At 50.1% G+C, this 27,124-nt stretch overlaps 2 protein-coding genes across 2 annotated transcripts; both read right to left on the bottom strand.

Moving 5' to 3' along the window:
• Nucleotides 1-3,366: 3,366 nt before the first annotated feature.
• Nucleotides 3,367-18,143, bottom strand: PPCDC (phosphopantothenoylcysteine decarboxylase). The gene is given in 7 exon segments (XM_066328726.1): nt 3,367-3,984; nt 7,910-8,078; nt 9,802-9,930; nt 12,202-12,266; nt 12,269-12,296; nt 16,179-16,343; nt 17,929-18,143. Coding segments are annotated over 6 exon segments (630 nt in total). The 5' UTR covers nt 16,332-16,343; nt 17,929-18,143; the 3' UTR covers nt 3,367-3,898.
• Nucleotides 18,144-19,585: 1,442 nt separating this feature from the next.
• SCAMP5 (secretory carrier membrane protein 5) lies at nt 19,586-26,654 on the bottom strand. Its single transcript, XM_066328725.1, has 7 exons — nt 26,567-26,654; nt 24,933-24,998; nt 24,538-24,666; nt 22,683-22,839; nt 21,934-22,035; nt 21,663-21,780; nt 19,586-21,550 (listed from the first exon to the last, which is right to left on the bottom strand). Exons 2-7 carry the CDS (start codon nt 24,937-24,939, stop codon nt 21,356-21,358), a joined length of 708 nt encoding a protein of 235 aa, XP_066184822.1. The 5' UTR covers nt 24,940-24,998; nt 26,567-26,654; the 3' UTR covers nt 19,586-21,355.
• Between the last annotated feature and the right edge of the window lie 470 nt (nt 26,655-27,124).

Here is a 27,124-nt window from a genome sequence, read left to right as displayed (position 1 = left end):
GGCACTGCCTCTCCTGGCACGGTTGCCCAGAGCTGGAAGAAGGATGTGGAGGGATTTTCTGGATACTCCTGTGGGAGGGACCAGGGGGACAAAGGGCCCCTGAGGTGCTCTCCACCCACGGCTGGCAGTGGCCAGTGATGACTTGCCAGGGGTTGAATGCCATGGCACAGGGGACTGGGGGCACACCAGGCACTCCCCGATTTCAGAATGAGGAGTCTGTGTGATCACACTAGCTGGAAGTTGATTTTAAGCCTGACTTTAAGCCTGATTTTAGGAGTCTCCATGCAGAACCCATTTCCCTTTAGGATCCCAGGAGCCTGTGGTTAAGAGTACATTTGTTTTATCTTTACTGTGGTGACTAAAGTGACCTTTATTCCTCATTTCCCTGGACTGCACAAAGGCTATTTGGTCATTCTATCCCCTTTATCCCGTTTTCCCTGGAGAGTCAGAAAAGTGAGGTACACCACCAAAGCCAGCATTTCCAGATAAAAACCCCTATCTCCACCTAAAGGACAACATGAATAAAACCCCATACAGGGTGAGACCTAGCAGGGAACTGTCCCATCAGATTATTTCAGTCCCCTGTGCATCTCTGAGCATCCCAGCTCCAGGGACTTCAAGCTCTAATTAAGCTCAATTACTCCTGGAAACAATTTTTCAAGCACCCACTGAGGCAGGTGGCCAGGGAAAGAACCCTGCACCTGCAAGTTTTAATTGTGAGGTTGCCTCAGCAAAGCCAAGCTGTCGGTGCTGCTGGTGCCAAGGAGTCTGTGCTGAGCTCTGCTCAGTCTTTTGGCACTGGCTTTATCACCAGTCAGGGTCATGCAGCTGCTTCCCAGCATCTCCCAAGTCAGGAGGGCTGGCCAGACAAAAAAAAAAAAAAATAAGCACATGGAAAAGCAAAACATGAGGGCACAGGTTGGAACCACCACCACCCCTTTGGATCATCTCCCTTTTCCACTGTCACAGGAGAAAGATGTGTGTCTCATGGTGTTGTTTTGAACCCTGCCAAAGCAAGGAAAGGAAAAAAACCTAACAACACCGCCTGTTGTCACTTGCCACCCTGTGGCAACCCCTGGCCTCCCCCAGTGCCTGGCTGGGCTGTGGTTGGGGACAAACCCACTTCCTGCCACCTCGTGCTTTGGGGATCCAAAGTGGGAGGCATCCCCGTGCCTGGGGGGGGCAGGTGCCAAATCCGGAGCCCCAGGGTGCAAACCACTGCCCCAGGTGCATCACAGAGGCACTGCTGCTCAAAGTCTCAATATGGGGAGGTGTTGTCACTTTTTTCAGATGTTTTTTCCTGCTGCAGGCTCCCAAGATGGAGGAGCGGGATGGGACAGGCATGTGAGACGATGCAATTCCGGTCCCAAGTCAAGCTGAGGAGCCAAATCCTGATCAAAGCCAGACCAAAACATCACCACAGCATCTCCATCCTCCTCCAGTGCTCCCCAAATCCAAGCACCAAAGGGATCCCATCGAGTTTGGGATGGAGGGAAGCAGCCAGAGCCAGGATGCTGAGAGGCACATCCAAGCCCAGGAACGGAGTGGGCTTGTGCCTTCACTCAGCTTTTGTCCCAGCTCTTTATCACTCCCAAGCCATGCTGAGAGAAACAGTTTTAACCAGGATGAATGAAATTGCAACACAGCAGGATTCATGGGGGCGTTGCCTCGGTCATAGAGAGTTTCATGGGTAAGTGAAACAAAAAATCAGCATGTGGCTCATAAAGAGCTGAAGGAAAAGAAAAAGCTCATGGGAAGTGTCTGGGGGCTGCCCTGTGAACCTGGGTCACACACAGAGCTGAGGGATGGAGGAGGAAGCCTGAGTGCCCTGAGGGACCCATGCCTCAACACCTCTTGGTGACCTCACTGGCTAAGGAGAGCCTGGCAGTGCCTATTTCCCAGGTGGGCACAGAGCCCTGGTTTGGAATCACATCCCTCATTACCACCCCAAGCCTCATCCTAGAAAAACACTGTCCCAAAGTCACCTCCTCAAGCAGACAGGGCTTCTCCCAGTTCTATTCCTGCTCCTTTTCCACAGGCTGCTGCATCTCCCCTGTACCAGGCTGGAAGCTGCTCCTGCCTCCCGGAAAGAATGTAACTGTTTCTTCTATTTGCCCTGAAGGAAAGGTGGTTTGGGCACAGGTTTATCCCAGCCTGGAATGCTATCACACCTGCTTCCAATGGAAAAAAAATCACAGCAATTGCACAGAGGATCACTTGCCAACTTTTCTGGAGCACCTCAAAGCAGAAAAGCAGGCTTGGAAGAGAGGAAGGCCTTATCAGGGCCGTGGTATTTTGTCCTGGGATAGAGGAATCTGTTGGATTTTCTGTGCTGCCAAGTCAGGGAGCAGAAGGAGAGATAAACAACCCCAGGCACAGGAGATAGCCATGAGAAAGCCCCAAGGACGAGTGCCAATTGTAGCAGCCAAAACACACATTTCCCTGTGAGCAGCAGAAACACAATTCACCATCAAAACTCACGGAAGCCAGAGACATCTCTGCCACTGTCAGTGAGCTGAAGGGAAGGTCCTCTGAGAGGCTGAGAGCTGAGAACACAAGCAAATGATGCAGGTCACTCCATAAATAATGCAAAATGCAGAAGTCACAGCCTCAATACCACTCCAGCCCTCTGTGTGAGCCACAGCCTCTGCTCACACTAGGATCCTTCTCAGAAATTGTGACTCCTTGGATCTCTGTCAGTGGAAGAGCCAGACCAGGGAAAGTGGAGAGCTTTTATTTGTGTTGGATGGATAAGTCAAGCAAACCTAACCTAGCAACCTCCTCCCTCGTGGATAGCAGGCTGGAGTTTTCCCCCACAGGCAGGATGCACATGCTGTACCCAAGGCCTCAAATTTGTTTGGGTTTAGTAAAAAATGAACTCTGCAGGTCAGCAGTGCTGTGCTAGAGCAGCATGTTCCACAGCTCCCACTCCTCTCAGCAGCAAGACTGTGTTCCCAAGGAAAGGCTGGACTGGGGAGCCCTGCCTGGTCTGGCCCACAAGGGCACAGGATTTCCCAATTTATTCATGCCAGGCAGTTCATCTTCAAGCTGAAAAGGTCATCAAAGGTGAAGTTTGACTTCATTCCCATGAGAAGCACCTGCCCAAGGTTTTCCATGAGGGCCTGGCCTCCTTGTTTCTAGACTGGGGCACCAAGATGAGCAGGAGGCACCTTGGAATAAGGTTGATACCTGCACCCCTCCCCAGACAACAGCTACAAAAGGGCAAAGGGACTGGAAAGCTCCTTTCAGTCAATTCTTCTCCATATCTGATAAAAAAACCATACGCAGACAAAACAATGTAGCAAATGGGGAACATTTAGTACTGGCTGGAGAACACCTCCCGAAGCAGTAACAAGAGGCAACTCATCAGGAGCAGGATTAAGAACTTTTTTATTAAGTTCCCAGAGGGAAAATGCTTTTTGGACAGTGGCTCCTGCTGGGAATGTGCAGTCAGCACTGCTATGGCTCAGGCTTTGGAGAGCAGGAATGGTCCAGGAGACACTTGCTAGAAGGGGCTGGAGTTACTCTGCACCAGAATTTGCAGCGCCTTTTCCTCTCTAGAACCACTGGAGCTCCAAGGCCTTCTGCAGCCTGCCCAGAACTGAGCAGGTGTGAAGCACTGGGGGCTGAGCAGCCTTGGGAAGGGAAGTTACTCCCAAGATACCACAGAGTTTTCCACACTAAAGCAGCACATTCTTGGCTCTGGTTTTTGAAAGTCTGTGGTGAGGTACCACATTTCAGTTTGGCACCAGCTGGAAGACAACCGTTGGCTCCTTCTGTTGAAGAGCAGCTAAAGGCATGCATGCCATGGCTACCAGGGCAGCTGAGCCCAGCTTCCTGCTGGCTTTATCTCCCAACCATCAGGAAGGCACAAAACCGCCATTTACATCTCAAAACATCAGCTCTGCCTTGGCACACCCCGTTCTTCAAGGATCCTCTTAACTCTTTCCACGATGGTCCACACTTCTGCCATGGCACCTCGGCCTGCAGGGCAAGAGCAAAACCACATTGTAAAATCCAGGCTGGGGGCAACCCAAAAGAAGTATGTGGAGCAAAAGTCCCTATCTCACCTCCTTTCTCCAGGGTATATTTCAATTCAAAATTATGTGTTTTCGGTATCTTTCTGAAATAGTCTTTGCCTACACAAAAGACTTGACAAATCCACACCATTCCCAGGATTCTGCCTGAGAGACAGGACCTCCATCAGAGAAAGCTGTTGTGGATTCCCACCAGCCTGAGTCTTGGGAGCAACTCTTGGAGAAGGCTGAGTGCTGGACAGAACAAAATGGAAAGGCTTTTCCTTTGGGCCTGGTTATGTGCCAGATGAACATCTAATCTATGCTGTGCTGTGCTCCCTTTGAAACAGCTTTTAACTCAGGTTCAGAATTTTAAAGCCTGACATGATTAAATCACCTTGTCTAACCTTGTATGGTGAACTCAGCACTGGGAACTGAGGCCATTCACTCTTCTAATTTGCCCAGACCTGAGGAAAAATGCCTTCCCACAGGCATTTGTCTCTTTTGGAAGACTTGTTATAAATGCATATTATAAAGTGGGCTTTTTTGCAAATATTAAAATGAATGCTATATGTATAATGTGGGAAGTTATACTCTATTAATTATTTCTGCTATTAATGACACTTTAAAAAAAGCAGTGTGATGAATATATATACATTTCTTAGGCTACAGCATGATATTAAAGACTGTTTTTGTAACATCTAAATCGGCTGAACCGAGGATAGAGAAAATCCTCCTGCATTCCTGAACTATCCAGATGAAGATAACGATGAACCAAAGCTCCAAGGAGGAATTTATTGATGCTCTCTTATCAGAAAATGGGACATGAGACTACCAAGAGGCGCCACCAAGAAAATTATCTACAAGGAGTAATAAAATGCAAAATTGGTAAAATAGGGGCAGGGTGGGAGAGTTAAAACTAGGAAGGAATTTCTAAACTCAAAGGAATGTTTGAATAATGCATTAGGTTCTTTTGAATATGTAACAAACTGGTACATTTAAAGGAGTTTTTTTCTGAGTTAAGGTGTGCCTTCTGGCTGCACACCAGGTGCCCAGCCATCAACTATTTTGCTTGTCTGTCTCCTAATTGTCTTTCTTAAAATTTTACTAAACTTACACATTTTTTGAAGAAAGTGAACCTTGTTTTTCACAAACTGAAAAGGAGTCTCTCTTGATATTTTGTCCTGCTGGCTCACTGATCTCATAATTTACTGCTCAGCAGAAATTAGTTCTCGGAGGTGCCGTTTTCCTCTTTTTTAGCCCTGTAAATGCCCAGAGGTCTGGAGCATCCTGTGGACAAGCTGCAGGCAGGTTTGGACCCTTCTGCTCTCCTGTCTTGGGTTCAATGCAATATGTATTGAAACCAGCTGGGGAGGTGTTTGGTTTGGTTTTTTTTTTTTCCTTATCTCTTCTATGACTTATCTCTTCCTCATGACTCTGGGGGTTAATGGGCAGCTGTTAAAAGCAGATGGGGCAGTGTCCTTTATCTCTTCCCTGACCCATCCTTCCTCCAGGGGATATCTGCTGTTAATGGGCCATCCAGGCTACTGCATGGCTGATACAATCACATCATCCCATTGGGAGAGGCTCCACCCAGCCAAGCATTCCTGGAGAAAAGCTGAAATTCAGAACACTGAGACAGCCTGCTTGTACTGGATTCCCAGAGGAAGACTGGACCCATCTCACCAGCACTGGACCCTTCTGCAGGATCATCTCTACTCCAACAGAACCACATCTGTCACTCCAGGAGGACTTAACTGGACTGCTCCAACACCCTGACCAACGGGGTGTCAGGTAGTATTCTGACACTATCAGAGCTTCTCTGTTTTGCTCATTTGCTTTTTTTGTACTACTGCATTTTTAATATTCCTAGTAACAAACTGTTATTCCCGTATCTTTGCCTGAAAGCCCCTTAATTTCAAAACTATAATAATTCAGAGGGATTCTCCATTCCAAGGGAAGCTCTGGCTTTTCCCTGGCAGACCTCTGTCTTTCCAAACTAAGACAGCTCCTAAGCTCACTCAGGGAGAAGAGCTGCACCTGGCAAGAGACACTCTTTCCAAATGATTTAACAGAGTTACATCCTTCCAGAACACTTCCAAGGCCTGCCTTCTTCCTCCACCACCCACTACTCCAACACCTCTGGCAATTCACAACTGGATTTTTAGGTTTAGCCAAGCAAACTCTTACAGCACAGGTCATGCCTATAGGTGGAAACCTTACCAGGCTCTTACCAGTGCCAGGCTCAAGAAATCCAGCCAAGAATGATGAAGGTAATGTCAGCATGGAAACTATCCAATCAAGAAACTCAGTTTGGTATTCTAGACTTTCTGTCTAAACCCACCCTTTACTAAGCGAGAAAAATTCCAGGTAAAACTTGGGGGCAGTGAGGATCTGGAGTATTTCAGCTGAGACCCAACCACATGGTGTGAGGAAAAGAAACCTCCTACAGCAAAACAAACCACAATGTCAACAGACAAAACTGGTGCAAACTGAGTCTCTCCTGCAACACATGTGTGAGCTTTGCTATGTGCTGCTTGTATGGAAACCAGGGAAACCCCTGCATGGATGGAAGCCACAAAACCAAAGTGAGTGTGGAAGAGGCTGTGGGGTAAAAGGCCTGAGAAAAGGGGAAGGAGTGAAGAAAAGTCAGTTGTGGAGACTAGTTTGGGTCTTCAGAGAGATGGTAATGCCTTGCCATAATCTCCCTACAAGCTGCCAGGAAAAGTCCTGGTGTTTGCCATCAAGATCTTTCTTGCTGAGAGTTGACTGATGAACACAAGTGGAGTCCAGTCAGATGTGACTGCTCCTGGCATCCCTGCATCCCTCTCCTCCAAGCTCCTTCAGGAGTTTGCTCTCACAGCTGAGCTGGAGACAAAGAAATTTGATGTAATCATGTCTAAAATCCCAGTGGAAGGCTAATCATCCAGGATATTTCAACTGATGTCTGAGTTACTTGACTAAACTTACCTAATTGTAAATATTTACTGGTTTTCAGTTCCGAAAGCATAAATCTCTAGAGGCATTGCACCTATCTAAGAATTCCAAAACTAAGCCAGGCCTAGAATTTAACCACATGGAGCATTTTAACACTTGCCTTTGTCACAAGTTGTTTCTTGGACAGACAGGGTGGTTAAAATCCTGCTGGAGTTGGGGCTGTTACACAGAAGTACGTGCATAGTACTGTGCAGTCTGTGGCTGGAAGTGGGGGACATTTTACAGAGATTTCCCCAATGAAATGTTAATAAAATAGCAAATCCATTCATCCAAATGGTTTGTATCAAAACCCTTCCCAAAAGTCAAAACACCTCAATTTAAAGCAGATACTAAAACTCAAATGAGACCATTATTTCTTAGCACTGTAAGCTAAATGTACTGAATCTGAACTTCCTCCACACCCCTCTTTCACTTCACAGAACTCTGGTGTCAAAACCCCAAATCAGAACTTGTTTGGGAAGCTAAAAATTAACCTAGGCAACAATAATAACAAATGTTAAATGTGTGTCCAGCTACACCCCCAGCCACATCTGCAAAGGGCCTTTCTCACTGTCTGCTCTCAGGAACAAGATTTAATCCCAGTGATGACACAATGAAAACAGCCCCCAGCCCCAGCAGAGGGCAAAGTCAGGACAGCCAAATCCCAGGCTGATAACCCTTGCCACAAAACCTTCCTTCTCTTTGATCTCCTGTTTTCCTAAATGAGCATTTCTGTTCAATATCAGCCTCAGCTGGAAGCTCTTAAGGCTACTTAAAAATTAATGACAAGGGATAACACAGGGCAAAGATCCAGCTTGTTTGTACAAACTGTGGCAGTTCCACATCTCCGCGGCCACACGGCAAAAGGCAGCAGGACAAGGGAGGGAAAAGCGCAGGAGCCACGGAAATGGACTGACCTTCATCTCCACACACGAGTTTCTTCACCACACAGGGGATCTCTGTATAGCCAAAGCCCTTCAGCTGCTCCACCTGCTGAGCTGTGATGGGATGCTCCCACATGGCCGTGTTCATGGCTGGGCAGAACAGCAAGGGTTTGCTCAGGTCCCACGCGCGGATGACACAAGTCTGCAGGAGAAGCCAAGGGAGGGCTTGGATTTCCTCACTCCTTCCCACCCCTTTGCTGCACCTTTCCAGCCTGGCTGTCGTTTTGTCAGCACAGCTGGACTAACCCATGGGCTGAGACTGATTTGTAGCACATTCCAGCCAAGCTCATTGCTGACAGGTAGGAAAGACGAGGGAGGCTACCCAGAGGATAAATCCCACCCTGCTCCAGCCAGCAGCCCAGGCTGGAGCAAACCAAGCTGGAACAGAACGTGTACAGACTGTGTGGGAGACAGAGAAGCTGAGAGGTGGCCGCCGATCCAATAAGCTCCAGAGAAACCCCCAGGACAACACTTCAGATAATCCAGCTGCAAAGCTGAAGACTGAAAGCTGGCAATGAATCTTTCTGACGTGATATGCCAGCTGGATCCATAACTCCCCACGAGGGAAGCAGTGCTGCTTCCAAGACACTTCAGAGGAGAACACAAGCACAAGCATCTGGGCTGCTGCAGGACATGCTGGCGGGTTACAAAGCATCTGGCAGCTCCTGTGTGCTACAGGCAATCAAATCTGACTCCTCAGCACTCCCAGATAACCCAGGATCACCTCATCCCCTTGGAAAGATAAATGCTGGTTGTTCTTAGTGCAATGTCCATCAGACTCCCCAGGCTTTGCAGCACTTCAAACAAGCTTCCAAGGGAGCAGCTCAGATCACAGAGTCCTCACAGGAACCCTGCTCATCCTTTTTTATACTCTGTGACTTGAACCCCTCCCAGCACAGGGAAATCTGATGGAATCTGTTCTGAACTGCCAACCAGCACCTCCAGCACTCACTTTTCTTTCCAGGAGCTGCCTCTTCCCTTCACAAGGCTCTTACAGACTGGCAGGAGCATGTGAAGCCACACATCCCTGACATTCTTCCTGAGCTCTTCCCTCTGCTAAACCAGCACATCCGCAAGGGACCCAGAAGGACAAGACATTGCTTGTCCCTCCCACGACTCTTTCTGGCTTTTCTCAGATCCCCAGTGATCTGCTCTCGGTGGATTTTTTTCATTTACATGCACTTCTTACCCAAAAGGCTATAGGTCACTCAGATCTGCAGCTTCCTGAGATCTTTCGCGTTGTTAATGCCTGGCCACAAAACATTCAGCCCTGCTGAAGATGCCCAGCACCCAACAACGAAGCACACTCTCTTTTAATACACTTTCTGATTAGGCTGAAGAACCTCAAGAGCACTTTAAATACTGAAAAACAAGCCTGAACAAGCAAAAGCTGCTGTAGCTGAGACTGGGAGTTAAGTGGGCATGAGCATGTTTGAAAGTCTGTGCTATGTTAGGTGAGGGAGGTGGTGAAGTAGCAGGAAGTAAACAGTTTTATCTGATCTCACAGGTGTCTTTCCAGATTGCATTGAAAAAACGTAGAGGAACTCAAAAGCGAGTGAGCGTGTGTTTGTTTGAGTGACAGAGAGAGAGGATGGAGGCAGAAGGAAATACCACCCTCCAGAAAAAGCAAGGAAGACACAAAGCAGGGACAGGGAAATAAGAGACTGACAGAACTGAGGAGTGGGAAGGGATTAGGTCAGGCAAGGAAAGAGAAGGAGCAGGGGAACCATGCAGGGGAAGCGAGAGAGAAGCAGATGAAGGGGGAGCAGAACGTGCAAATCGCACTGTTGGTTATGCTGCAGAAGCACCAAGGTCAGGCAGTCCTGAGGCGTGGCAACAGTGGCAGGTAGAGCCCGGGTACTCACCAGCAGGTTGTCACAGATGCCACTGGCGACCTTGGCCAGCGTGTTGGCGTCCAGAGGTGCCACCACCATGAGGTCAGCCCAGCGCCGGAGCTCAATGTGCAGGACGGGGTCTGACCGGCCCTTCCACAGCTGCAGGGGAGACAAGGTGGGGAGCACCAAACCCTCACACATCTCAGCAATCCCACCCCAGGAAACACAGCTCCTTATGGAATTCCTATGGAATGATGCTTGTGGAATTTAAGGGATGGCAGTGGATGAGCGGATGGGCGGATCCTTTCCCCGTAAGACAGTTCACACATCTGACAACCACAGGTTTCAACTCACAGCCAAGAGCTGTCCCCATCCACCACATCCCTCAGCTTTGGAATGATTCCTAAGAGCTCCATCCTTCAGCCAGCAGGCCCAAAACAGGGGTACATTTCCTGGGGAACCCATGGGATTTATAAACTTCACGTTGAAGTGAAGCTGCCCACTGGCTTCTGATGAGTTGACCCCTCACTGAACAAGTCACTTTTAATTAGAATGCACAACCCTACTCACCCAGCAGCAAAGGGAACCCTCCTAAGTACCAGAGGGAATGGTGTCCTATTAGCTTTCTCCACGATGGATGAGGTTTATCCAGTTTGGCACTTCCCTCATCCCTCAGCTCTTCGAATCACAGAACCATTTGTGTTGGGAGGAACCTTAAAGCTCACCTTGTCCCATGGGCAGGGACACCTTCCACTTGACCAGGTCGCTCCAAGGCCCATCCAACCCTTGAAGACTTCCAGGGATGGGGTAGCCACATCCTCTCCTTGACGCACTCACTCTTGAGTGAATATTTCTGTTTCCACTAAAGCCCTGAATTGCTCAAGTGAACCCTGACCTTAAGAGCTCTGTGAACTGGGAAAGAGCCCTGAGCAGCAGCGAACAGCATCAGGTGTTTGCTGATGTCAAACTCCCCAGAGGACACCCAACCACAGGCCAGCATGGGCTGCATCAGGGCCACAAACTGCTCCTTCTCTGAGTCATGGGAAGCCACAACAAAAAGGCAGCATCCGAAAAGCCGGGGCTTCCTGAACACCTTTCCCGCCTCCTCCACTCCTACTCTTTCTTGTCGATTTATTGTCACAGTGAAGTGTCTCACAAAGAGATGCTGAGCAGGCTGTCACAGTGAGCCCAGAGGAGGCCATCAAGCTGATCAGAGGGATGGAGCACCTCTCCCATGAGAAAAGGCTGAGAGAACTGGCAGCGTTCAGCCTGGAGAAGAGAAGGCTTTGGGATGACCTAATTGTGTCCTTCCAGTGCCTGAAGGAGCCAGCAAGATGGAGGGGGGCTATTTACAAGGGCCTGGAGAAACAGGACTAAGGGAAATGGCTTCCAGCTGCCAGAGCGCAGAGTTAGATGGGATACTGGAAGAAATTGTTCTCTGTGAGGGTGGTGAGGCCCTGGCACTGGTTGCCCAGAGAAACTGTTCCTGCCCCATCCCTGGAAATGTTGCAGGCCAGGTTAACTGGAACATTATCCCAGGAACTGGAACAGTATCCCAGCGACCTGGGATATTGGAAGGTGTCCCTTCCCATGGCAGAGGGTGAAACTGGATGAGATTTGAGGTCCCTTTCAACCCAGACCATTCTGTGATTATTTCCCCACCACAAGAGCTCCACGCCTGCTCTCCAGTGTGCCAGCAGACCTCAAAGCCTGACCTGCACCTCTTCTATCACCCCACTGCGGGTTCCTCAGAAATAATTACCTGAGGCTGTAGCACCCTGGGATCCAGTAGGTATCCACCAATCCCTGAGACCACCCAGAAAGTTCCCCAGCTGTTGCCATTGGAATCTTTCTGTCCATTTAAAAGCAATGCTCATGTGTGAGCAGGAATAGGGGTAAGGAGAGAGTAACCTCGTGCTCAGATCAGCACTGCTAAACAGGGATAAAATGTATGGAAAAACAAACCTTAATGCTTGTACAAAGAACCTCTTTCTACTCAAGGACTCTCAAAGTGTGTCAGTAAAACTGCAGTCAGGAGAAAAAGCCATTTCACAGGGGGCAGAGATGTTCACAGCCCTGACAGCTGAGCTAAGGAGAATGAAGCTGCTGCTTGCGTGACAAGTATGACTCATGACAAGCACCAAATATGCTCACCATGGCTCTGCAGTGGTGTCTTGACATTTCCTGACACTTCTCTCAGAGCAGCTGGGCCCAGGGTGGAGAGAGACCACTGCTACAGGACAGAATTCTGCAATGCATCAGGGCAGCCTCTTTCTTCTTCCTCATTTACAGCACATTCTTCAAAAGCCACATTCCAAACATTACTACTAGACCAACGACTGAGTCTTGGCCCAGGTTTAAAAAAAGAACTAAGTGTGGTTTCTTGCCAGAAAACTTAGAGGAATGGTTCTGTTTACAAGAACAACTCACCTGCCACTCCTCTTCATCACCATAGAGGGTCACAGGAATCTCCTGGGCATTGTAGAAATGTTTGCTCTCTCAGTAGTGACCACCTTCACCTCGAGCTAAGCAGAAAGAAAAGACCACTGGTTAGACTTGAGGACAATTTTGAAGTTTTTGTGGCTTCTCAGAGAACTTCCCCTATTCGTGGCAGAAAGGCCAGGCCACCACAGGCATCCACAGGAGCCAGAAAACTCATTTCATCTCAACCTAAAACAGGCAGGTCCTCTCCTGCCAAGCAAAAGGGAAAACCTCTGTGCAGGTGTGTCCACAGCACAGGGTTTCTGTGCAGCAAACCAGTGCCTTTCACAAAGAGAGACTTGGTGAACACATGAGGGTTCTCTCTGAAATCTCAGATAAACCTGCAAAGCCACTGGAACCTTCATCTTTCTATGGGATGCCTAATCCCATCCTTCAGACAGTTATCTGACACACAGTAACAAAAGGTACTAAGGTGAACCTCTTGTTTCCTCCTGCAGGAATCTTCCCAAGTGGAAAAGGGGGGTTTTCCCTGTTTTCTCTGGGTCCTGCAGCTCTGATAAACGTTGCCAACACCTCCTGCCACAGGCAGTGAACCAGAGCTGTCCTCCACATACTGGGATCAGCCAGTGTCAGCTCTGCATGCCCTGACTGCCCATGCAGGACATGGAGCTGAATTTCCAGCTGCAATTCCTGCCAAGGATGTTCCTTAAACCAATCAACAGGCAGGCCAACACATAGATGGAGCCAGTAATGAGGAAGATGAACCTCAGGCTGCCAATTACAGTGAAAAATACCCTTTTCCCATGGTCTGGGCTACAGCCTGCTCCTTCCAGCAGCTCCCTGAGGCCACTGCACAGTTTTGTTATCTGACAGTGAGATGGGGAGAAATCAGCACCTTCCTGCTGGATAACTGTGCCTTGAGCCACTCAGCGTGTGCATTCCTTGCTACAATCAACTGCTGGAAACCTCCAAGCTCCAAGAAGTTCTCTGCAACAGCAGCAGTGATGTGATAGAGCACATAAATCCAGCTCCCAACACCATTTATTCCACTGGGAATGAGGCAGTGTTGGCCCCTTGCATCCTATGGGACTAGAATAACAGCTAGAAGCAGAGGAAAATCCCAGCCTTGGCATACTGTGGCCACTGGTATTTTCCCCATTTTCTGAAGGAAAAGTGACAGGATAATACAGCTGTATGACAGATTTTTGGTACTGCACATCTGTTCTTCTCAAAGCACCCCTGACTGGGAATCACAGGTGTCTGTAGTGTTTTTGAGTAGGAAGATCACACTCACAGGCATTAGCTAAATGTATTATTTCCATGCTAACCTCACCCCACAGGAAGCTGCTCGAGCCAAGCAGCGACACCCACAAAGGCGCTATCGCCACGCTGCTGCGCCTCGGGTGAGGTGTTAACCTCAGTCTGCAAGAAAATTTATTTATTTGGGGGGTTTGAAGGCCACTGTGCAGTTTCAAGGAGGATGGGGCTGCTCTCTGAAATAGTACCATTGAAAAAAATATTTATTTCTTCCAAGCATAAGCCCAGGACTAGGGAAGAGGTCTGGCTGTCAAGCACTGCATCCAGCCATTCCAGACGAGAACATTCCAGAGGGATGTTCAAGGAGTCTGAGTGCTGATGGCTAAAATCCACCACCCCCCAAGAAAGTTGTTCTGTGAGTTAAATATTTCCCCTAATGAAGGTTTCCTGCTGGGGTGGGCTCCTGTTTCTCTCATTCTCAGCAAGTCCTTCAAGTCCCTCCAGCTACACTGGGAAGAGGTCAGTGTTCTCAAAGTCACTTTAGCCTAGATAGTTTATCCTATTTACCTGGCACACCCTCCATTTGACTGTGTGTATCTTCAACAGCAAAGGCAGTGTGGCCACACTCAAACTCCCTCACTGGAGACAGTTCAGATTAGTTAGAGGTCTTTGGCTTAAACCAAATCTCCAAAACAAACTTTCCCACTAAACTGCTCTCTTGTCTTCAGGCGACACTGCTGGTCTCTGATAGAGGATTCTCCTGCCTCAACCCCTTCTGCTTGAGGTGCATGTGATTATTTTTTAATGGCTTTCTCAGTTCTGACAGCAAAATCTTTCCAGATAGCCTGAGCACATGAGAATGAGCAACTCCTCTGTTAAATGGCACCTACAAGCTGAGGCAGAGGCTGCCTGGCAGGTGCACAATGAAGTGACAGCGTGTGATTTAACCCTGAAGTCCAGGTGACATCCTAAAGCTTCAAGAGCAAAACATGTTGCCCACCAGAAATTTTCATTGCCTTTCTTCATCCTAGGATCACAGACTGCTTTGGATTGGAAAGGAAATTAAAGGTGCTCCAGTTCCACCCCCTGCCATGGGCAGGGACACCTTCCACTATCCCAGGGTGCTCCAAGCCCTGTCCAGCCTGGCCTTGGACACTGCCAGGACAAGTCAAGGACAAGTCAAGCAAAAGGCAGTGAGCTGTCACATCCACTGGCACCCTCCAGGAGGTGTTAAACTTTAATGAGCAGCAAAATCACTCTGCCAAGTCATTCACCACAGACCATTTCAGGCAAAACGTCAATTTGAACTAACCACTCTGGCTGCAAGCCTGTGACCACATCTCCTCTGGTATCAAAGCCTTTCCTCTGCTCCTGCTCTGCCTGCTTCATAAAGTTCTGCTCCAGCCATAAAGAAATCGATGCAACAGCCTGGTGCAGGACTCAACAAACTCCATGGGAAAGTTACACCGCCTCAGCAGGCCTTGAAATCACAGCAGAAACGAGCAAATAACTTTGATTAATAAGCTTTCATAAACTCCTAGATGTCTCACTTTTGCTTTTTCTGCCTTAAAACCAGTGGCCACAAAGTCTGCACTGGATGTCACAGACCTCTGGGGCTGCACAGAGAGTTTGAGTCCAGCTGTCTGCAGCTTTTAATTATGAAACAAACACTCAGAGAGAAGCAAAGGGTTCAGGTCACATTCTTACCACAGGTCATTTGCATTCTGCCTGCCACCTGCACAGAAGGATGTCCCAAGCTCCAGGAGCAAAGAAAATGGACAGTAGCCAAGCTAATCCAAGAGGGCTGGCTCTGGGCTGGTCACCTCATTCCTTGATGACATTTTTCTTTGTCTTTCTTATTTCAGGCTGGGGCCTTTGACCTCACTCATCACATCAGGTCAAGTCATAAATTAACTGAGGCCACACTTTGCCACACACTCCTCACCTCCAGCACCTCTTCCAGCTTGGATATCATCAACCACATAAATTAGCACCTCCTCTCCCTCTGCTCAGTGTACCCACAAGGCACAGGCTCCTAAGTCATCCCAAAGAATATTCATGCAGCAATCTAATCAATAAACCTGCAGATTTCAGTGCACCCTCTTGCCCCTGCCACTTTTTTCTTTCATTGCTCCAAAATATTTCCTCCATTTCTAAAAACCTAAAGGTTTGTTATGTTTAACTTGACCCTACAGCAGAAGAGAGCACGTTTCCCTCCCTGATCGATCACCAGTGGCCTCTGCTGGGCACCTCTGTTACTCCAGACAACAAATAGTAAAAAAATACTACAACACCTATAGCAGCTTGAGTTTTCCATTTCTGGTTTTACCAGGTGTGTTTTCCCTTTCTGGATCACTTCTGGGAAAGCCACATCCCACCCACGGAAAACTGCAACACCTTGGAGATTTCAAGTTTCAGAAGCTTGACATCATCCCTGTCTGCAGCCACATCTGATAACCTGACTGACAAGGACAAACCCCAGAAAAAAGCCCACCCAAAGCAAGGAGCTTTTCAAGTAAGAAACTATAAGGAAAAAGAACGAACAAAAACAGGAAAAGAATTTTTAAAAACAGGTGGAATCCTCCTCGCAGAAACTTTTGAATTAAAGGGCTCCCAAGGAGGAACTTATTTCAGCAGAAGCCACGTGACCTCTCCTCAAAACAAGAGTAACTCCAACTTTACACAGCTCCACCACCAACTTCACTCACCCCAGGGATTTTCAGCAATTCTGCAACGAGCAGGGGCAGCTTGAGGGCAGCCACGCTTCCAGTCACTCCCACCAGCACACGGAATTTCTCCTGTGCCACAGACGAGCTGCTTCCTGCAGGAATGCCTGGATCTGGCAGGGAGATGGGCTCCATGCTCCAGTTCAACTGTGCAGGCACAGGGAAACGAAGACACTGGACTAACAGAGCCTCCAAGCACAGTTCCAACCCCACCACATTCCCCAGGGCACGGCTCTAACCTGGACCCTGCAGGACCCAGAGTCACCCAGAGGCTCTGGGTCATCCCACAAATGTCACTCATCCCACAAGGATTTCAAACACCAGCGGAACTTTAAGGGCAGCTCGATGTATAATTACATTTTTCTCTCAGATACTGGGAAACAGACTCCTAAAACTTGAGCAGAGAGGCCACAAAAGTGACCTGGTAAAGTTCATGCCCCCCCAAAATTAAAACTCCCACATGTTGAACACGGTCCAGAATTTAGGAGAGATAAATAAATCAGTTTGGGATAAAATTTTACAGCAAGTTCTCGAAAGGCAAACAAACCCCTGCTGAGCTGCTTTCCCTTTGCACTCTCTGGTGATTAATAAATGCACAGAGATGTCTTAATAATTAAAAATGTGGGGCCTCACTTAATGCACAACCATCTTGTTTCTTACTGTGCTCCTAAACATTTACAGCAGCACTAGAAATTATTCCCCAGCAGCTCTAATTCAGGTCTGCTGCTTCCCCCTGGCCTCCTTATGCTGCTGCCACATTGACAAAAATCAGAAATTAACGTTTTGGTGGGGAACTTGACACAAGCATCTCAAATACAATCAATTAACGATTAAGTAGCAAAGAGAAAATTCAGTTTTTGAAAAAATCACTGCATACAGGAAAGTTGGTTCTATTTTAGTGACATCCTTGTTGTTGAAACTCAGCTGCTTAAGAATCACTTTGGGTGGAAAAAAGACGACAGACAGAGGCTGCATTGATTTTTGGGAGCAACTCAAGAGGTTGGAGAGAGGAATTTCACAGGATCACAGCCCGGTTTGGGTGGGAAGGGAAATTAAAGTGACCAAGTCCCACTCCCTGCCCTGGGCAGGGACACCTTCCACTAAAAGCCCAATTTCAGTTTGCTGATTACCAAGGGTAATTAGGAGGTGAGGACATTGGCTGAGAGATTTTAATGCTAACACCATGCTTTGTATATCTATCTATATCTAATTAAACCCACATTATTATTATTATTAATAATAATAAAGAATTAAACTTATTATCTACTTAAAGCATCTTTAGGATGTTTCCAACGCACCCACAATTAATTCCACCTGAGCATCCACGAATTAAAGCCTAAGTATTAAAATGTAATCTTTTAAGAAGGAAAATTTCGAAATGCTTATAAAGTAATGATAAAAAGGATTAAAATGTTAAAATTATAAAACAATTATTAAAACGGTAAAATAATGGTAAATGCGGCAAAACAAGGGAAAAAAAGGTGAAAAATTTCAAATGGTACAAATCAAAAATAACGGGGGAAATAGCAAAATAGTGCTATTCTTAATATAATTTAAACAATTTTAATATAATTAATGAAATTAATTTTTAAATTGCTTTATTAAAAATCAATACATTTAATTAAAAATCGATAATTTAAATCAAATGGCAACGGATTATTAAAAAAAGCTGTATGTAAAATAGTATACATAACATAACGACACCAAGTGCTAGGCCGTGCTTTCCTCTTACCAAAACACAGCTGTGGGGAAGCAGCCACTAGAAAACAAGCAATTTACCCCTAAGGCCCCTAAGGGTTAATGACATCGACTATTAATGCGGTAGCGATGCTGAACACGGCTCCAAAAGGCGGCACAACAGCCCCGAGAAGCCCCGGGGGCTCCCGGAAGGTCACAAACACCGCTCCGGTTCCGCTCCGGGCACGGCCGGGGCGGCGTGAGGGCCGCGGGCGGACCGGGAGCCGCGGGGGGTGCCGGGAACGGGCGCACGGACGGCGCTGATTGGTGCGTGCCGCTCCCTCCCGCGGAGCTGATTGGTGGGTGCTGCTCCCGCCCACGGCGCTGATTGGTGCGCACCGCTCCCTCCCGCGAAGCTGATTGGTGGGTACTGCTCCCTCCCGCGAAGCTGATTGGTGGGTGCTGCTCCCGCCCGCGGCGCTGATTGGTGCGGGCAGAGCGCGCGGCCGGCGGGAGGAAGGAGTGTCATGGCGGCCCCTCACGGCCCCGTCCCGCCTTATGGCGGCTGTGCCCCCATCCCGGAGGGTTTTGTGCCCCAGTCGTGCCCACGCGAGGGAAGCGGGTAGCTTCAGGCTGCTCTTAAGTAGTCTTAACAGGGATTCTGGCTCGTGGCAAGGTTTTGGAATGTAACAAAACCCAAAAACACCTCGGCGTGTGGGGAACGGGCCAAGGAGAGCGTCTGAGGGTCCCTCAAGTGACAGGGGTGATATCTGAGCCTAGGAAAGTGTTAGAGAGCAGGAGTGAAACCCTTCCTACGGGATTCACAGCACCCACACAGAGTTGGCAGAGGAAAATGGGTTAAAGGAGTATTTATCGTCTGAGGCAGAGACGAAGGGGAATGGCTTCCCATGGCAGAGGGCAGGGTCAGGTGGGATACTGGGAAGGAATTGTGCCCTGGCACAGGGTGCCCAGAGAAGCTGTGGCTGCCCCTGGATCCCTGGAAGTGTCCAAGGCCAGGCTGGACAGGGCCTGGAGCACCCTGGGATAGTGGAAAGTCCCTTCCCACCCAAACCATTTTATGATTATGCTGGCACGACAGATCTGGGGCAGCATGTGGTGCCCAGCCCTTTGCAGATCCTGCTCAAAAGCAGCAGTTATTTAGGACATCCCTCTGATATGGGCTACAAACAAGAAGCAAGGATGGCAAGAGGCAGAGAGCTCTGCCTTGCTGACTGCAGGCCATGGAAGGTGACAGCAGACCTCAGGAGAACACCAGGTGTGTTCTATCCCAAGAAGCCTCCTCCCCAGCAGCAGCAGCACCCCATTTATCCCACCCCGTGGGCTTCAGGAGCACCACGCTTTGATCACACCCACACCAGCCCCACCCACAGCAGGGACAGCTTACAAATAACCGAGGTGAGAAGAAGGGGTCGAGTTTCCCCCTTGGCTGGAGCCACGGGGGCAACATTTCACACACTCAGGAGACACATCGGAGAGGAGGGTTAGGTGCTGAAGCAATGTCTGTTAGTTACAGCTCGTTACAGTTATTATTGATGCATCTTATTGTCAATGCAAGAGGTGAAGTCACTTAATTCATCATTTCTCAGACACGGATGACAGCACGTGGTTTGGCAGAGTCAGTTTTAGGCGAGCTAGAAATGGATTGCACAATATTTAAACCTGATTAAGTACATAATAGGCTTAGCAAAGGATTACTTTTCTCCTGACATTTTATACATAAATATATACACACACACACAGACAGGCATTTTATCAGTAGCTGCATTTTAGTCTGGTCAAGAGACGACTGCCTATTGCAGAATGACTGGAGTGATACCCTTAAAAAGGAAACTAGTCTTGGTGTGCTTTGCTGGAGAAAAGAAGGTCCTTTTTCGGGTGATTCTCAGGGGTAGGGGTCACATCCAAGCATCACTGGAGGAATGGAGGGGACAGGTGAGGGACTGGGGACTCGCACAGTCCTGGCTGGTGGCACACTGAGCTCCTTCCCTGTGCCAGGCAGGAGATACTGGAGCCAAGGAGATGGACTGGATTCTGTTTGGGCTGCTTTTCGAGGAATTGGAGAAAAAATTTGGCTTATTTAAAGTGCATTTAGAGTTGAAAAGCATCTCGGAGAAGTAGCTTTCCCTACTCCTGCCCTGCAGCATCCATCCCATTTATGCTCCCAGTCATAACTTTTTCCAGGGTGTGCCAGTCACCTTCCCAAAGAAGTGTTGGTCTGAGCTCAGCTGCCTCCTGCTGGGGTGCAGGATCATTATTTAATGTCCAACATCCCCAAACTGGGAAGGGATTCAGGCCTGACAGGGATTTCTGCACCAGGAGAACACACGGCCACACCTCACCACGCTTTTTAGGAGCGCAAGTGAGCAGAAGTCCTCCCCTTCAGCCAGGAGGTTTCCTTAAGAGACTTAAATTAGCACAAACCTCCAAAGCTAACGGGGCCAAATCTTGGCCTGGGCTGTTTCCATGAGCAAGGAGACTGCTTGGATGTGCTGGGATATGGGGTGGCAAGATTTGACCCGCAGCCTTGCCCAAGCGAGGAACGCTCTGTCGCTTTTACAGCTGCTTTTCAAAACAGGAGCCTTTAAAAGAACCAGACTCAGGATGCAGAATCTGGAATGGGATAGTTGTATCCCACAGGGAAAACCTGTCCTTGCTCCCCCAACACACACACACGCGCGTACACACACACTGGTCCTCCACATCAAAGTGTAAACTACTCACTTACAACACCACACACTAAGAGAAGTTGTAGATCCTGAGCCAGGGTGTAGATTAGGAATCTCTTGGCTTCCAGCATATCAACAGCAGGATTGAGGGTTTCTTATATTTTTTTCCCTTTTTTTCTTTTTTTTTTTTTTTTTTTTAATGCTAATTCAGTCAGCCACCTGCTAGTTAAAAAGCAAAAGAAAAAAGGAGAATTCCCAGGATTGCTTGCCCTTGCTGAGACAGTGGCAAGTGGCTGGACACTACCAACTGAAAGAGAAAACTCACACACGTCAAAAACCCGTGATTCAGGCTTATTCCAAGAAGGAAGATGGGTGCTGGTTGCTCTTTTTCCCATTTGGGGGGCATGGGGGGCTTTTGGCTGATGAGGTTCTAACGTACACCTACCACCACAGTAATTAAAAAACCACCACTGTACACTACTCCACAGGGAAGAAGAAGACACGTGAATGGACACTGACTACCACGCACAGCAAGAGCCCTGCAGGTCAACTCACGGCCTCTTCAGAATGGAAAAAAAAAAAGGAGAAAAGAGCTCAAGACAAGAAAAACAGGAAAAAAAAAAAAAAAAAAAAGGAAAGAAAAAAATCCCAAAGGATCTCATTACAAAGACGGGAAAAGAACCACCATTATGGTACACTCTGACTTTCTGAGACAGCTGCAGAAACTCAGCTCAGGCTTCCTCCTCCCTTTTTCCCCCCCAGCTCTTCCTCCCGAGGACAGAGTCCCGCTGCTGCTCACATCTCGTTGGAGTAGGTGTAGTTGGGGGTGGCCGAGTACTGCGTCTCGTGCTGCATCATGGCGCCCTGCGCCGCCCCCATGGCCGCGTTCTGGGCCGCCTGCTGCACGTGGGGATTCTTCCAGGCCCCCGTGGTCCACTCCTCCTGCGCTTTGCTGAAGCTCCCGCCGCTGCCCCGGTAAAACTTGTGCACCTGCAGGGAAAATCCAGAGGGGCTGAGCGCCTGCGGCCGGCGCGGAGCTCCCGGGGTGGCGGCGAGGGCCACCCAAAGCAATGTCCTGGAACCCCTCTTTGTCCTGCCCTACCATGGTGAGAGCAATGAAGGAGAACACTGCCATGGCTGTGAAGAGCACCGTGGGGATCAGCATCACCACAGCCGAGCCCACGTTGGTCCCAAAGAAGGAAATCGCTGCGATCCAGCCACTGCAAGGAGATGGAAACAACTGGTTTGTTCACCAGCTCTCCCAAACTGCCCTCCCAGCTTCTCAAACCATATTCCCCAAGGAGAGAACCAGTAAGGATGCTAAAACACCACAATGACCACCCCTGTATCCAACACAGCAGCATTTTCCTTACCAGACCCCCCATCCAGGGATCCCCACTGCCTGGATAATGCTGATCACCAGCTGGGCCATGAAGGTGAAGAAGAAGGCCATGAAGCTGAAGGAACTGTCTGTCCTGCAAGAGAAGGCTCAGTCACACCTGCCCCTCCCTCCCTGCTGCACTCCAAGGGAAGGGAGATGCTCCTGCATATCAGACCTGGCTGTGGTTTAGCAGGAGGGTAACGAAAAGCAAAATTAAAGGCAAAAGAGAAACTGCAAGAGGCTGGCCAAGGGGCACTTGGGAAAGCCACGGGCACCAGACCCTCACTATGGCTCAGTCAGCTGGGCTTGAGGACATCTGTGTTGGGACACGGCTCTTGGCTCACACCACCCCACACGGGGAATAAATACACCTCTAGTTCTCCAAATTTGGGAATTGACCTCAGCACCATACGTAATCCATACGAACACCTCAAGGATTTGTGGAAAAATATAAAAAGATGCCTCAGGGATGAGAGAGAAAGTGGCAGCCCAGCTGCATCCTCACCACTGTCCCCCACTGCTGCACAGAGGCACATGGAAAGTGTCCTTTACATCACCAGACAGGGGGTTTGGCCCCCAGGAAATCCCAAACACTCTGCTTCTGAAGGTTAGAAAGTAAAGCTAAAGGGCTGCACAGAAAGGAATTCCCCCAGTTAGTCAGGCAATGCCCCAAGCTAAACACTGACCATTTCCGAAGGAAAACAAGGCAAAAAGAAGCCAGGCTCAGGTGCGACCACTTACTTGAAAGCTTTGTAAATAGGTCTAAACCAGCAGACATAGGAGCAGGGCGTAAAGAGAATGAGCCAGAGAATTGCCAGTCCAAAATTTACAGCTCCGCCGCCTCCAATGAGCCACGCGAGGCAGCCCACGAGATTCACCGCCAAGGTGATGCTGTTCACTGCAAACACACACACACACAGAGCAGAGTAGCACCAACGCAAGGGTGGCACTGAGACACCAAGGACCCCGACCCCAGGGATGCAGCCTTTGAGTCCTGCCCTAGCTGTGCATCCCTTAATTTAAGGTGGGAGCACATTCCCAGGCTGGCTGGGCTGAAGGGGGTCAGGCTTCAGCTGAGTCTAACAGGAGAAAAATCAATGTATCACTCAGAGTTGTAATTCCCCAAGCAGTTCCAGGGCTCTGAAGATTGGCAGGAATCGCATCCTCCCGCTCCTATCGAGCCAGGACACACTTCCACTAACAACAGGAAACTGCAGGAACTGTGGTGAAGTTTTTTGCTTGCCCCAGATATATCTATGCTGAAGGAGCTTGTGCAGGAGCTCCCCAAGCACCACTGAGAGCCAAAATCCTGAACTCCTGACCCCACCTCAACAGTTCAGGGGGTGACACATTTCCCTCGCCCACCCCTGCTTGGGATCAGGCCACACAAGGGCTCCGACTATGAATCCCAGCTCAGCAGACACAGGACAAAGCAGAGAAGGCTCAGCTGTGTTCTGACGCCTCCGAGTTCGGAGAATGATTCATTATTTCGATGAGAACGAAAGCCCTCCCACCGCCGCCTGCCTCAGAGCTGCAGCTGGCAAGGGAAGGAGCTCAGCTGCCTGGGCTGCCCTAAAGGACACGGAGGGACCTTCCAGCCACTCTGTGCTGGGTGTCTGAGGGGCTGGTGGGGAGAAAATGACCCAGAGAGGAGCTCCAGAGGCAAAACCCAAAGGACAGCAACTGCCTCTGAGAGCTGGTGCTTGTGCTGAGGAGCAGGGACCAAGCTCTGTTGCATTAAGAGGAAGAACATCCTGGTTGGGATGGGGAGGGAATTGAACACCTCCAAGACTTTCCCCAGGAAAGTACAGCTTTTTTCCTCCCATGCCTTAAACAAGCAAACCCTCTGACATGATGAAGCTACCCCAGGGTCACCTTCCTGGCGGGACACAGCCCCAGGGATGCCAGCCTGGTGCCATGCCAAGAGCAGGAACACACAGCCTCTGTGGTGTTTGCTCAGCTCTTCCTAATCTGCCCCTACAACACAAGGCACTCCCTGGGCATTGCTGCTTCCAAAGTTCAGGGGAAACGCCTGGTAAGGGAACTAAGTCCTTCTAAAAAGAAATGAAATCCTGGTGCCAGCCCGCCCTGAGCTGTGCACGTTTTCACCTATGTTGGGGTGTGACCTGTCCCTCTGGCTCTGTTCCCTGCCCAAGGTTGGTGAAGAGGAGAGATCCAGGATAGTTGGAAGAGCTGGAAGCTGGTGACAGCTCTGTTAGCACAGCACGGCACACAAGAGGCATGCAAGAACAGGCAAGCTCTGGGAAGCCTCAAGCTCCACGTTTTGGGGAGCAAGCACACCAGCCCTCCAGTCTGAGCCGTCTCCTCCTTACAGCAGGACATCAACATCACCATCAATGACCCTGGGACACTGAGCCAGCTCCACAGCTCCATCCTGGAGGCTGGAAGGGCTGGGATCCATGGGATGCTGCAGCCCACCTCTCATTCCTGAGTTTTGACAGGAGACACCAAGGCCTGGAGGGGGAGAAGGGCTTCCCCTGATCTTGCCCTGCCCTTTCAGCTGGCATCTCCCTAAGGAGCAACCTTTGGAGAGGCAAACAAATCCTACTGGAGCCATTCCCACGCAGCCACTCACGCATCCAGAGGTAGTAAAGCCGCTTGGCCATGGTCCGGTGCTGCGGCGGGATCTCCGCATCGAAGTCCTGGTAGAAACATGGCTTCAGGGGGATGAATTTGGGCAGGGGAGGGAAGTTGTTCACCTTTTCTGCAAGGAAAAGTTTCACTGGTGTCAGGCATTGCCCGGAGCTGAACGAAAACCAAGAGGCTTCCTAAATAACCCCGAGAATTGACAAGTTTTACACAGGAGCTAAGGACTTCCCACAGAAACCACCACTAACCGACCCAAAAGGATCAAATTCAGCCCTCACTGGCCACACTCCTGCAGCCATGATCACCCACCACCCCACTGGTGACTAACGAGGTGACATTATGGCCAGTAGGGCCCACCATGATCTCCAGAGCGCCCCGTACCTGCCATGCTGGCACACGTTCAGCCTCTCTGCTCCTCAGGAAAAACACTTGGGAGCTTTAGCAAAGCTGGAGGAGAATGAGAGAAAAGGTTGATTGAAGTGGTCAGGGACCTCTGCAAAAGCCTTCACCTTTCCCCCATTCCAAAACAACTCAAGGACAGCGGTTTACTCCACTTCTGTGACACTCTGGGCTATCACACATCCAGGCTGGCACCTGGCTGGCAGTGTGATAAATCCTGGCTCCTCTGGCTCAGGCTTATGTACCAGTTAAGGCAGAAGATTACCAGAGGATCCAGTAATGTGGGGCCTCCCACTCCCAACTGACCTACATCCAGGAGAGGGCCAGGTAGGGCAGCAGGAAAAAGAGGTGGCTGTGGGCAGTTTGAAACCCTCAAATTCATGACCTGGCCCCAAAATTATTCTTTAAAAAATGTATTACTGTTATTTTTGCTGTATTCCAGCAAAAGGGACTACCTGGCTGCCTCACAGCTGCCATCTCTGCAAGACCAAGCCAAAAACAGGGCCAAAAAGGGAGCAGGGAAATCTGAGTAGAGAAATCAGCTGGAAAAAAAATAAATCAGTGGCGATTGTCACTAATGAGTCACTTGAGTGCCTGGCTAACAATTACTCATGTCATTTGGCACCTCATTCCAAAGCAGGCAGGTGGGAAAGCCGGGACCTCGGCATCCCAGGACCATCCCAGACCATTCCATGCTCAGCTCTGTGCCAGAAGTGAAAATTACGACTAATTAAAGCAAAAAAAAAAAAAAAAAAAGACCTGAGGTTTTAAATAAAAGCGTGAAGATGGCGTATCCCCCACCTGCCTGCAGGTTTTGCCCTTTCCCAGCTAGCCAGGCACAGCTGGCAGCGGCCAACACATTTCCCAGGACACAGGGTCCCAGTGCCTGGCAGCCGCGGGAGGATTTGGGGGGCTCTCTCCAGGGGTCTTTCCGCACCCTCCAGCGCCAAAGACACGGTGAAGCCCCGGGGCTCGCCGTCTCCCGACATCCGCCGGCAGCCCCCGGATGCTTCCATCCCGCCGCTGCTATAAATACGGGCTCCTCGGGCGCGGTGACGTCCGCCCGGCCGCGCCGACCCACGAGTGTCGGGAGCGGGGACACACGGCCAGGCACCTCCCGACCCCACACCTGCGCCACCGTGGGGCGGAAACACCGCGACAGCGATAAATCCGGGTGGGGTTTCTTCGCAAGATGAGGAATATGGTGGAGTGGAAGGAAAAAGGAGGGGGATCACATAGGTGATGGCAGTGAGAAGAAAGCCCTCTGGTGCGTGGGGTGCGTTTGGGGAGGGCAGGCAGGGCTCGGCCTCGCCGTGGATCGCTGCCCGTGCGTTTCCACGCGTGAAGGGCTGCGTGCCCCACGCATCCCCACCTCAAAGCCGGCGCAGCCTCCCAGCAGCGGCCTGGATCGGGGAGAAGAGCGGCTCAATCCCCGCACGGTCCCCGGTGCACCCACGCGTGTGCAGGGTCACCGCGGGTGCCCCACGCCGCGCATCTTCCCCCGCAAGTGGGGTGCAGAGCAGGAGGTCGGTGCAAAGGGCGGTCAGCACCCTCGGGGGGAGCATCCAGCGCCCTCACCCCGAGGCGTTTCCCCGCTCCACAGTCCCAGGACTCACCACGTGGCGTGACCCGTGCCGTCCCCTCCGGTTCCCGGCGGGTGGCGGCGGCCGCCCGCCCGCCCGGTGCTGCTCCTGCCGCAGCGACCGCGCTCTCGCGAGACTGAGGCGCCGCCGCCGCCGGGGCTATGGGCAGCGCCAGGATCTCGCGAGAGCGCCTACCGCTGTCCAGGGTCCTGATGCCGCCGGATGGAGGGGCGGGGCCGAGTGGGAAGGGGCGGGGCCATTGGGGGAAGGGGCGGGGCCTTTACTGGGGGCTCTAAAGGGCTGGGGGTTCTATAGGACTGGGAGTGCTCTATGGGGCTTGGGGGGCTCTGTAGGACTGGGAGTGCTCTATAGGGCTTGGGGGGCTCTGTAGGACTGGGAGTGCTCTGTGGGGCTTGGGGGGCTCTGTAGGACTGGGAGTGCTCTATGGGGCTTGGGGGGGCCCTGTAGGACTGGGAGTGCTCTATGGGGCTTGGGGGGCTCTGTAGGACTGGGGGGCTCTGTAGGGCTGGGAGTGCTCTGTGGGGCTTGGGGGGCTCTGTAGGACTGGGAGTGCTCTATGAGGCTTGGGGG

Source organism: Sylvia atricapilla, chromosome 13, assembly GCF_009819655.1.
Source record: "Sylvia atricapilla isolate bSylAtr1 chromosome 13, bSylAtr1.pri, whole genome shotgun sequence".
NCBI classification, from domain to species: Eukaryota; Metazoa; Chordata; class Aves; order Passeriformes; family Sylviidae; genus Sylvia; species Sylvia atricapilla.
The sequence above is the reverse complement of the archived record's forward strand: the minus strand, read 5'-3'. Positions and strand labels throughout refer to the sequence as shown.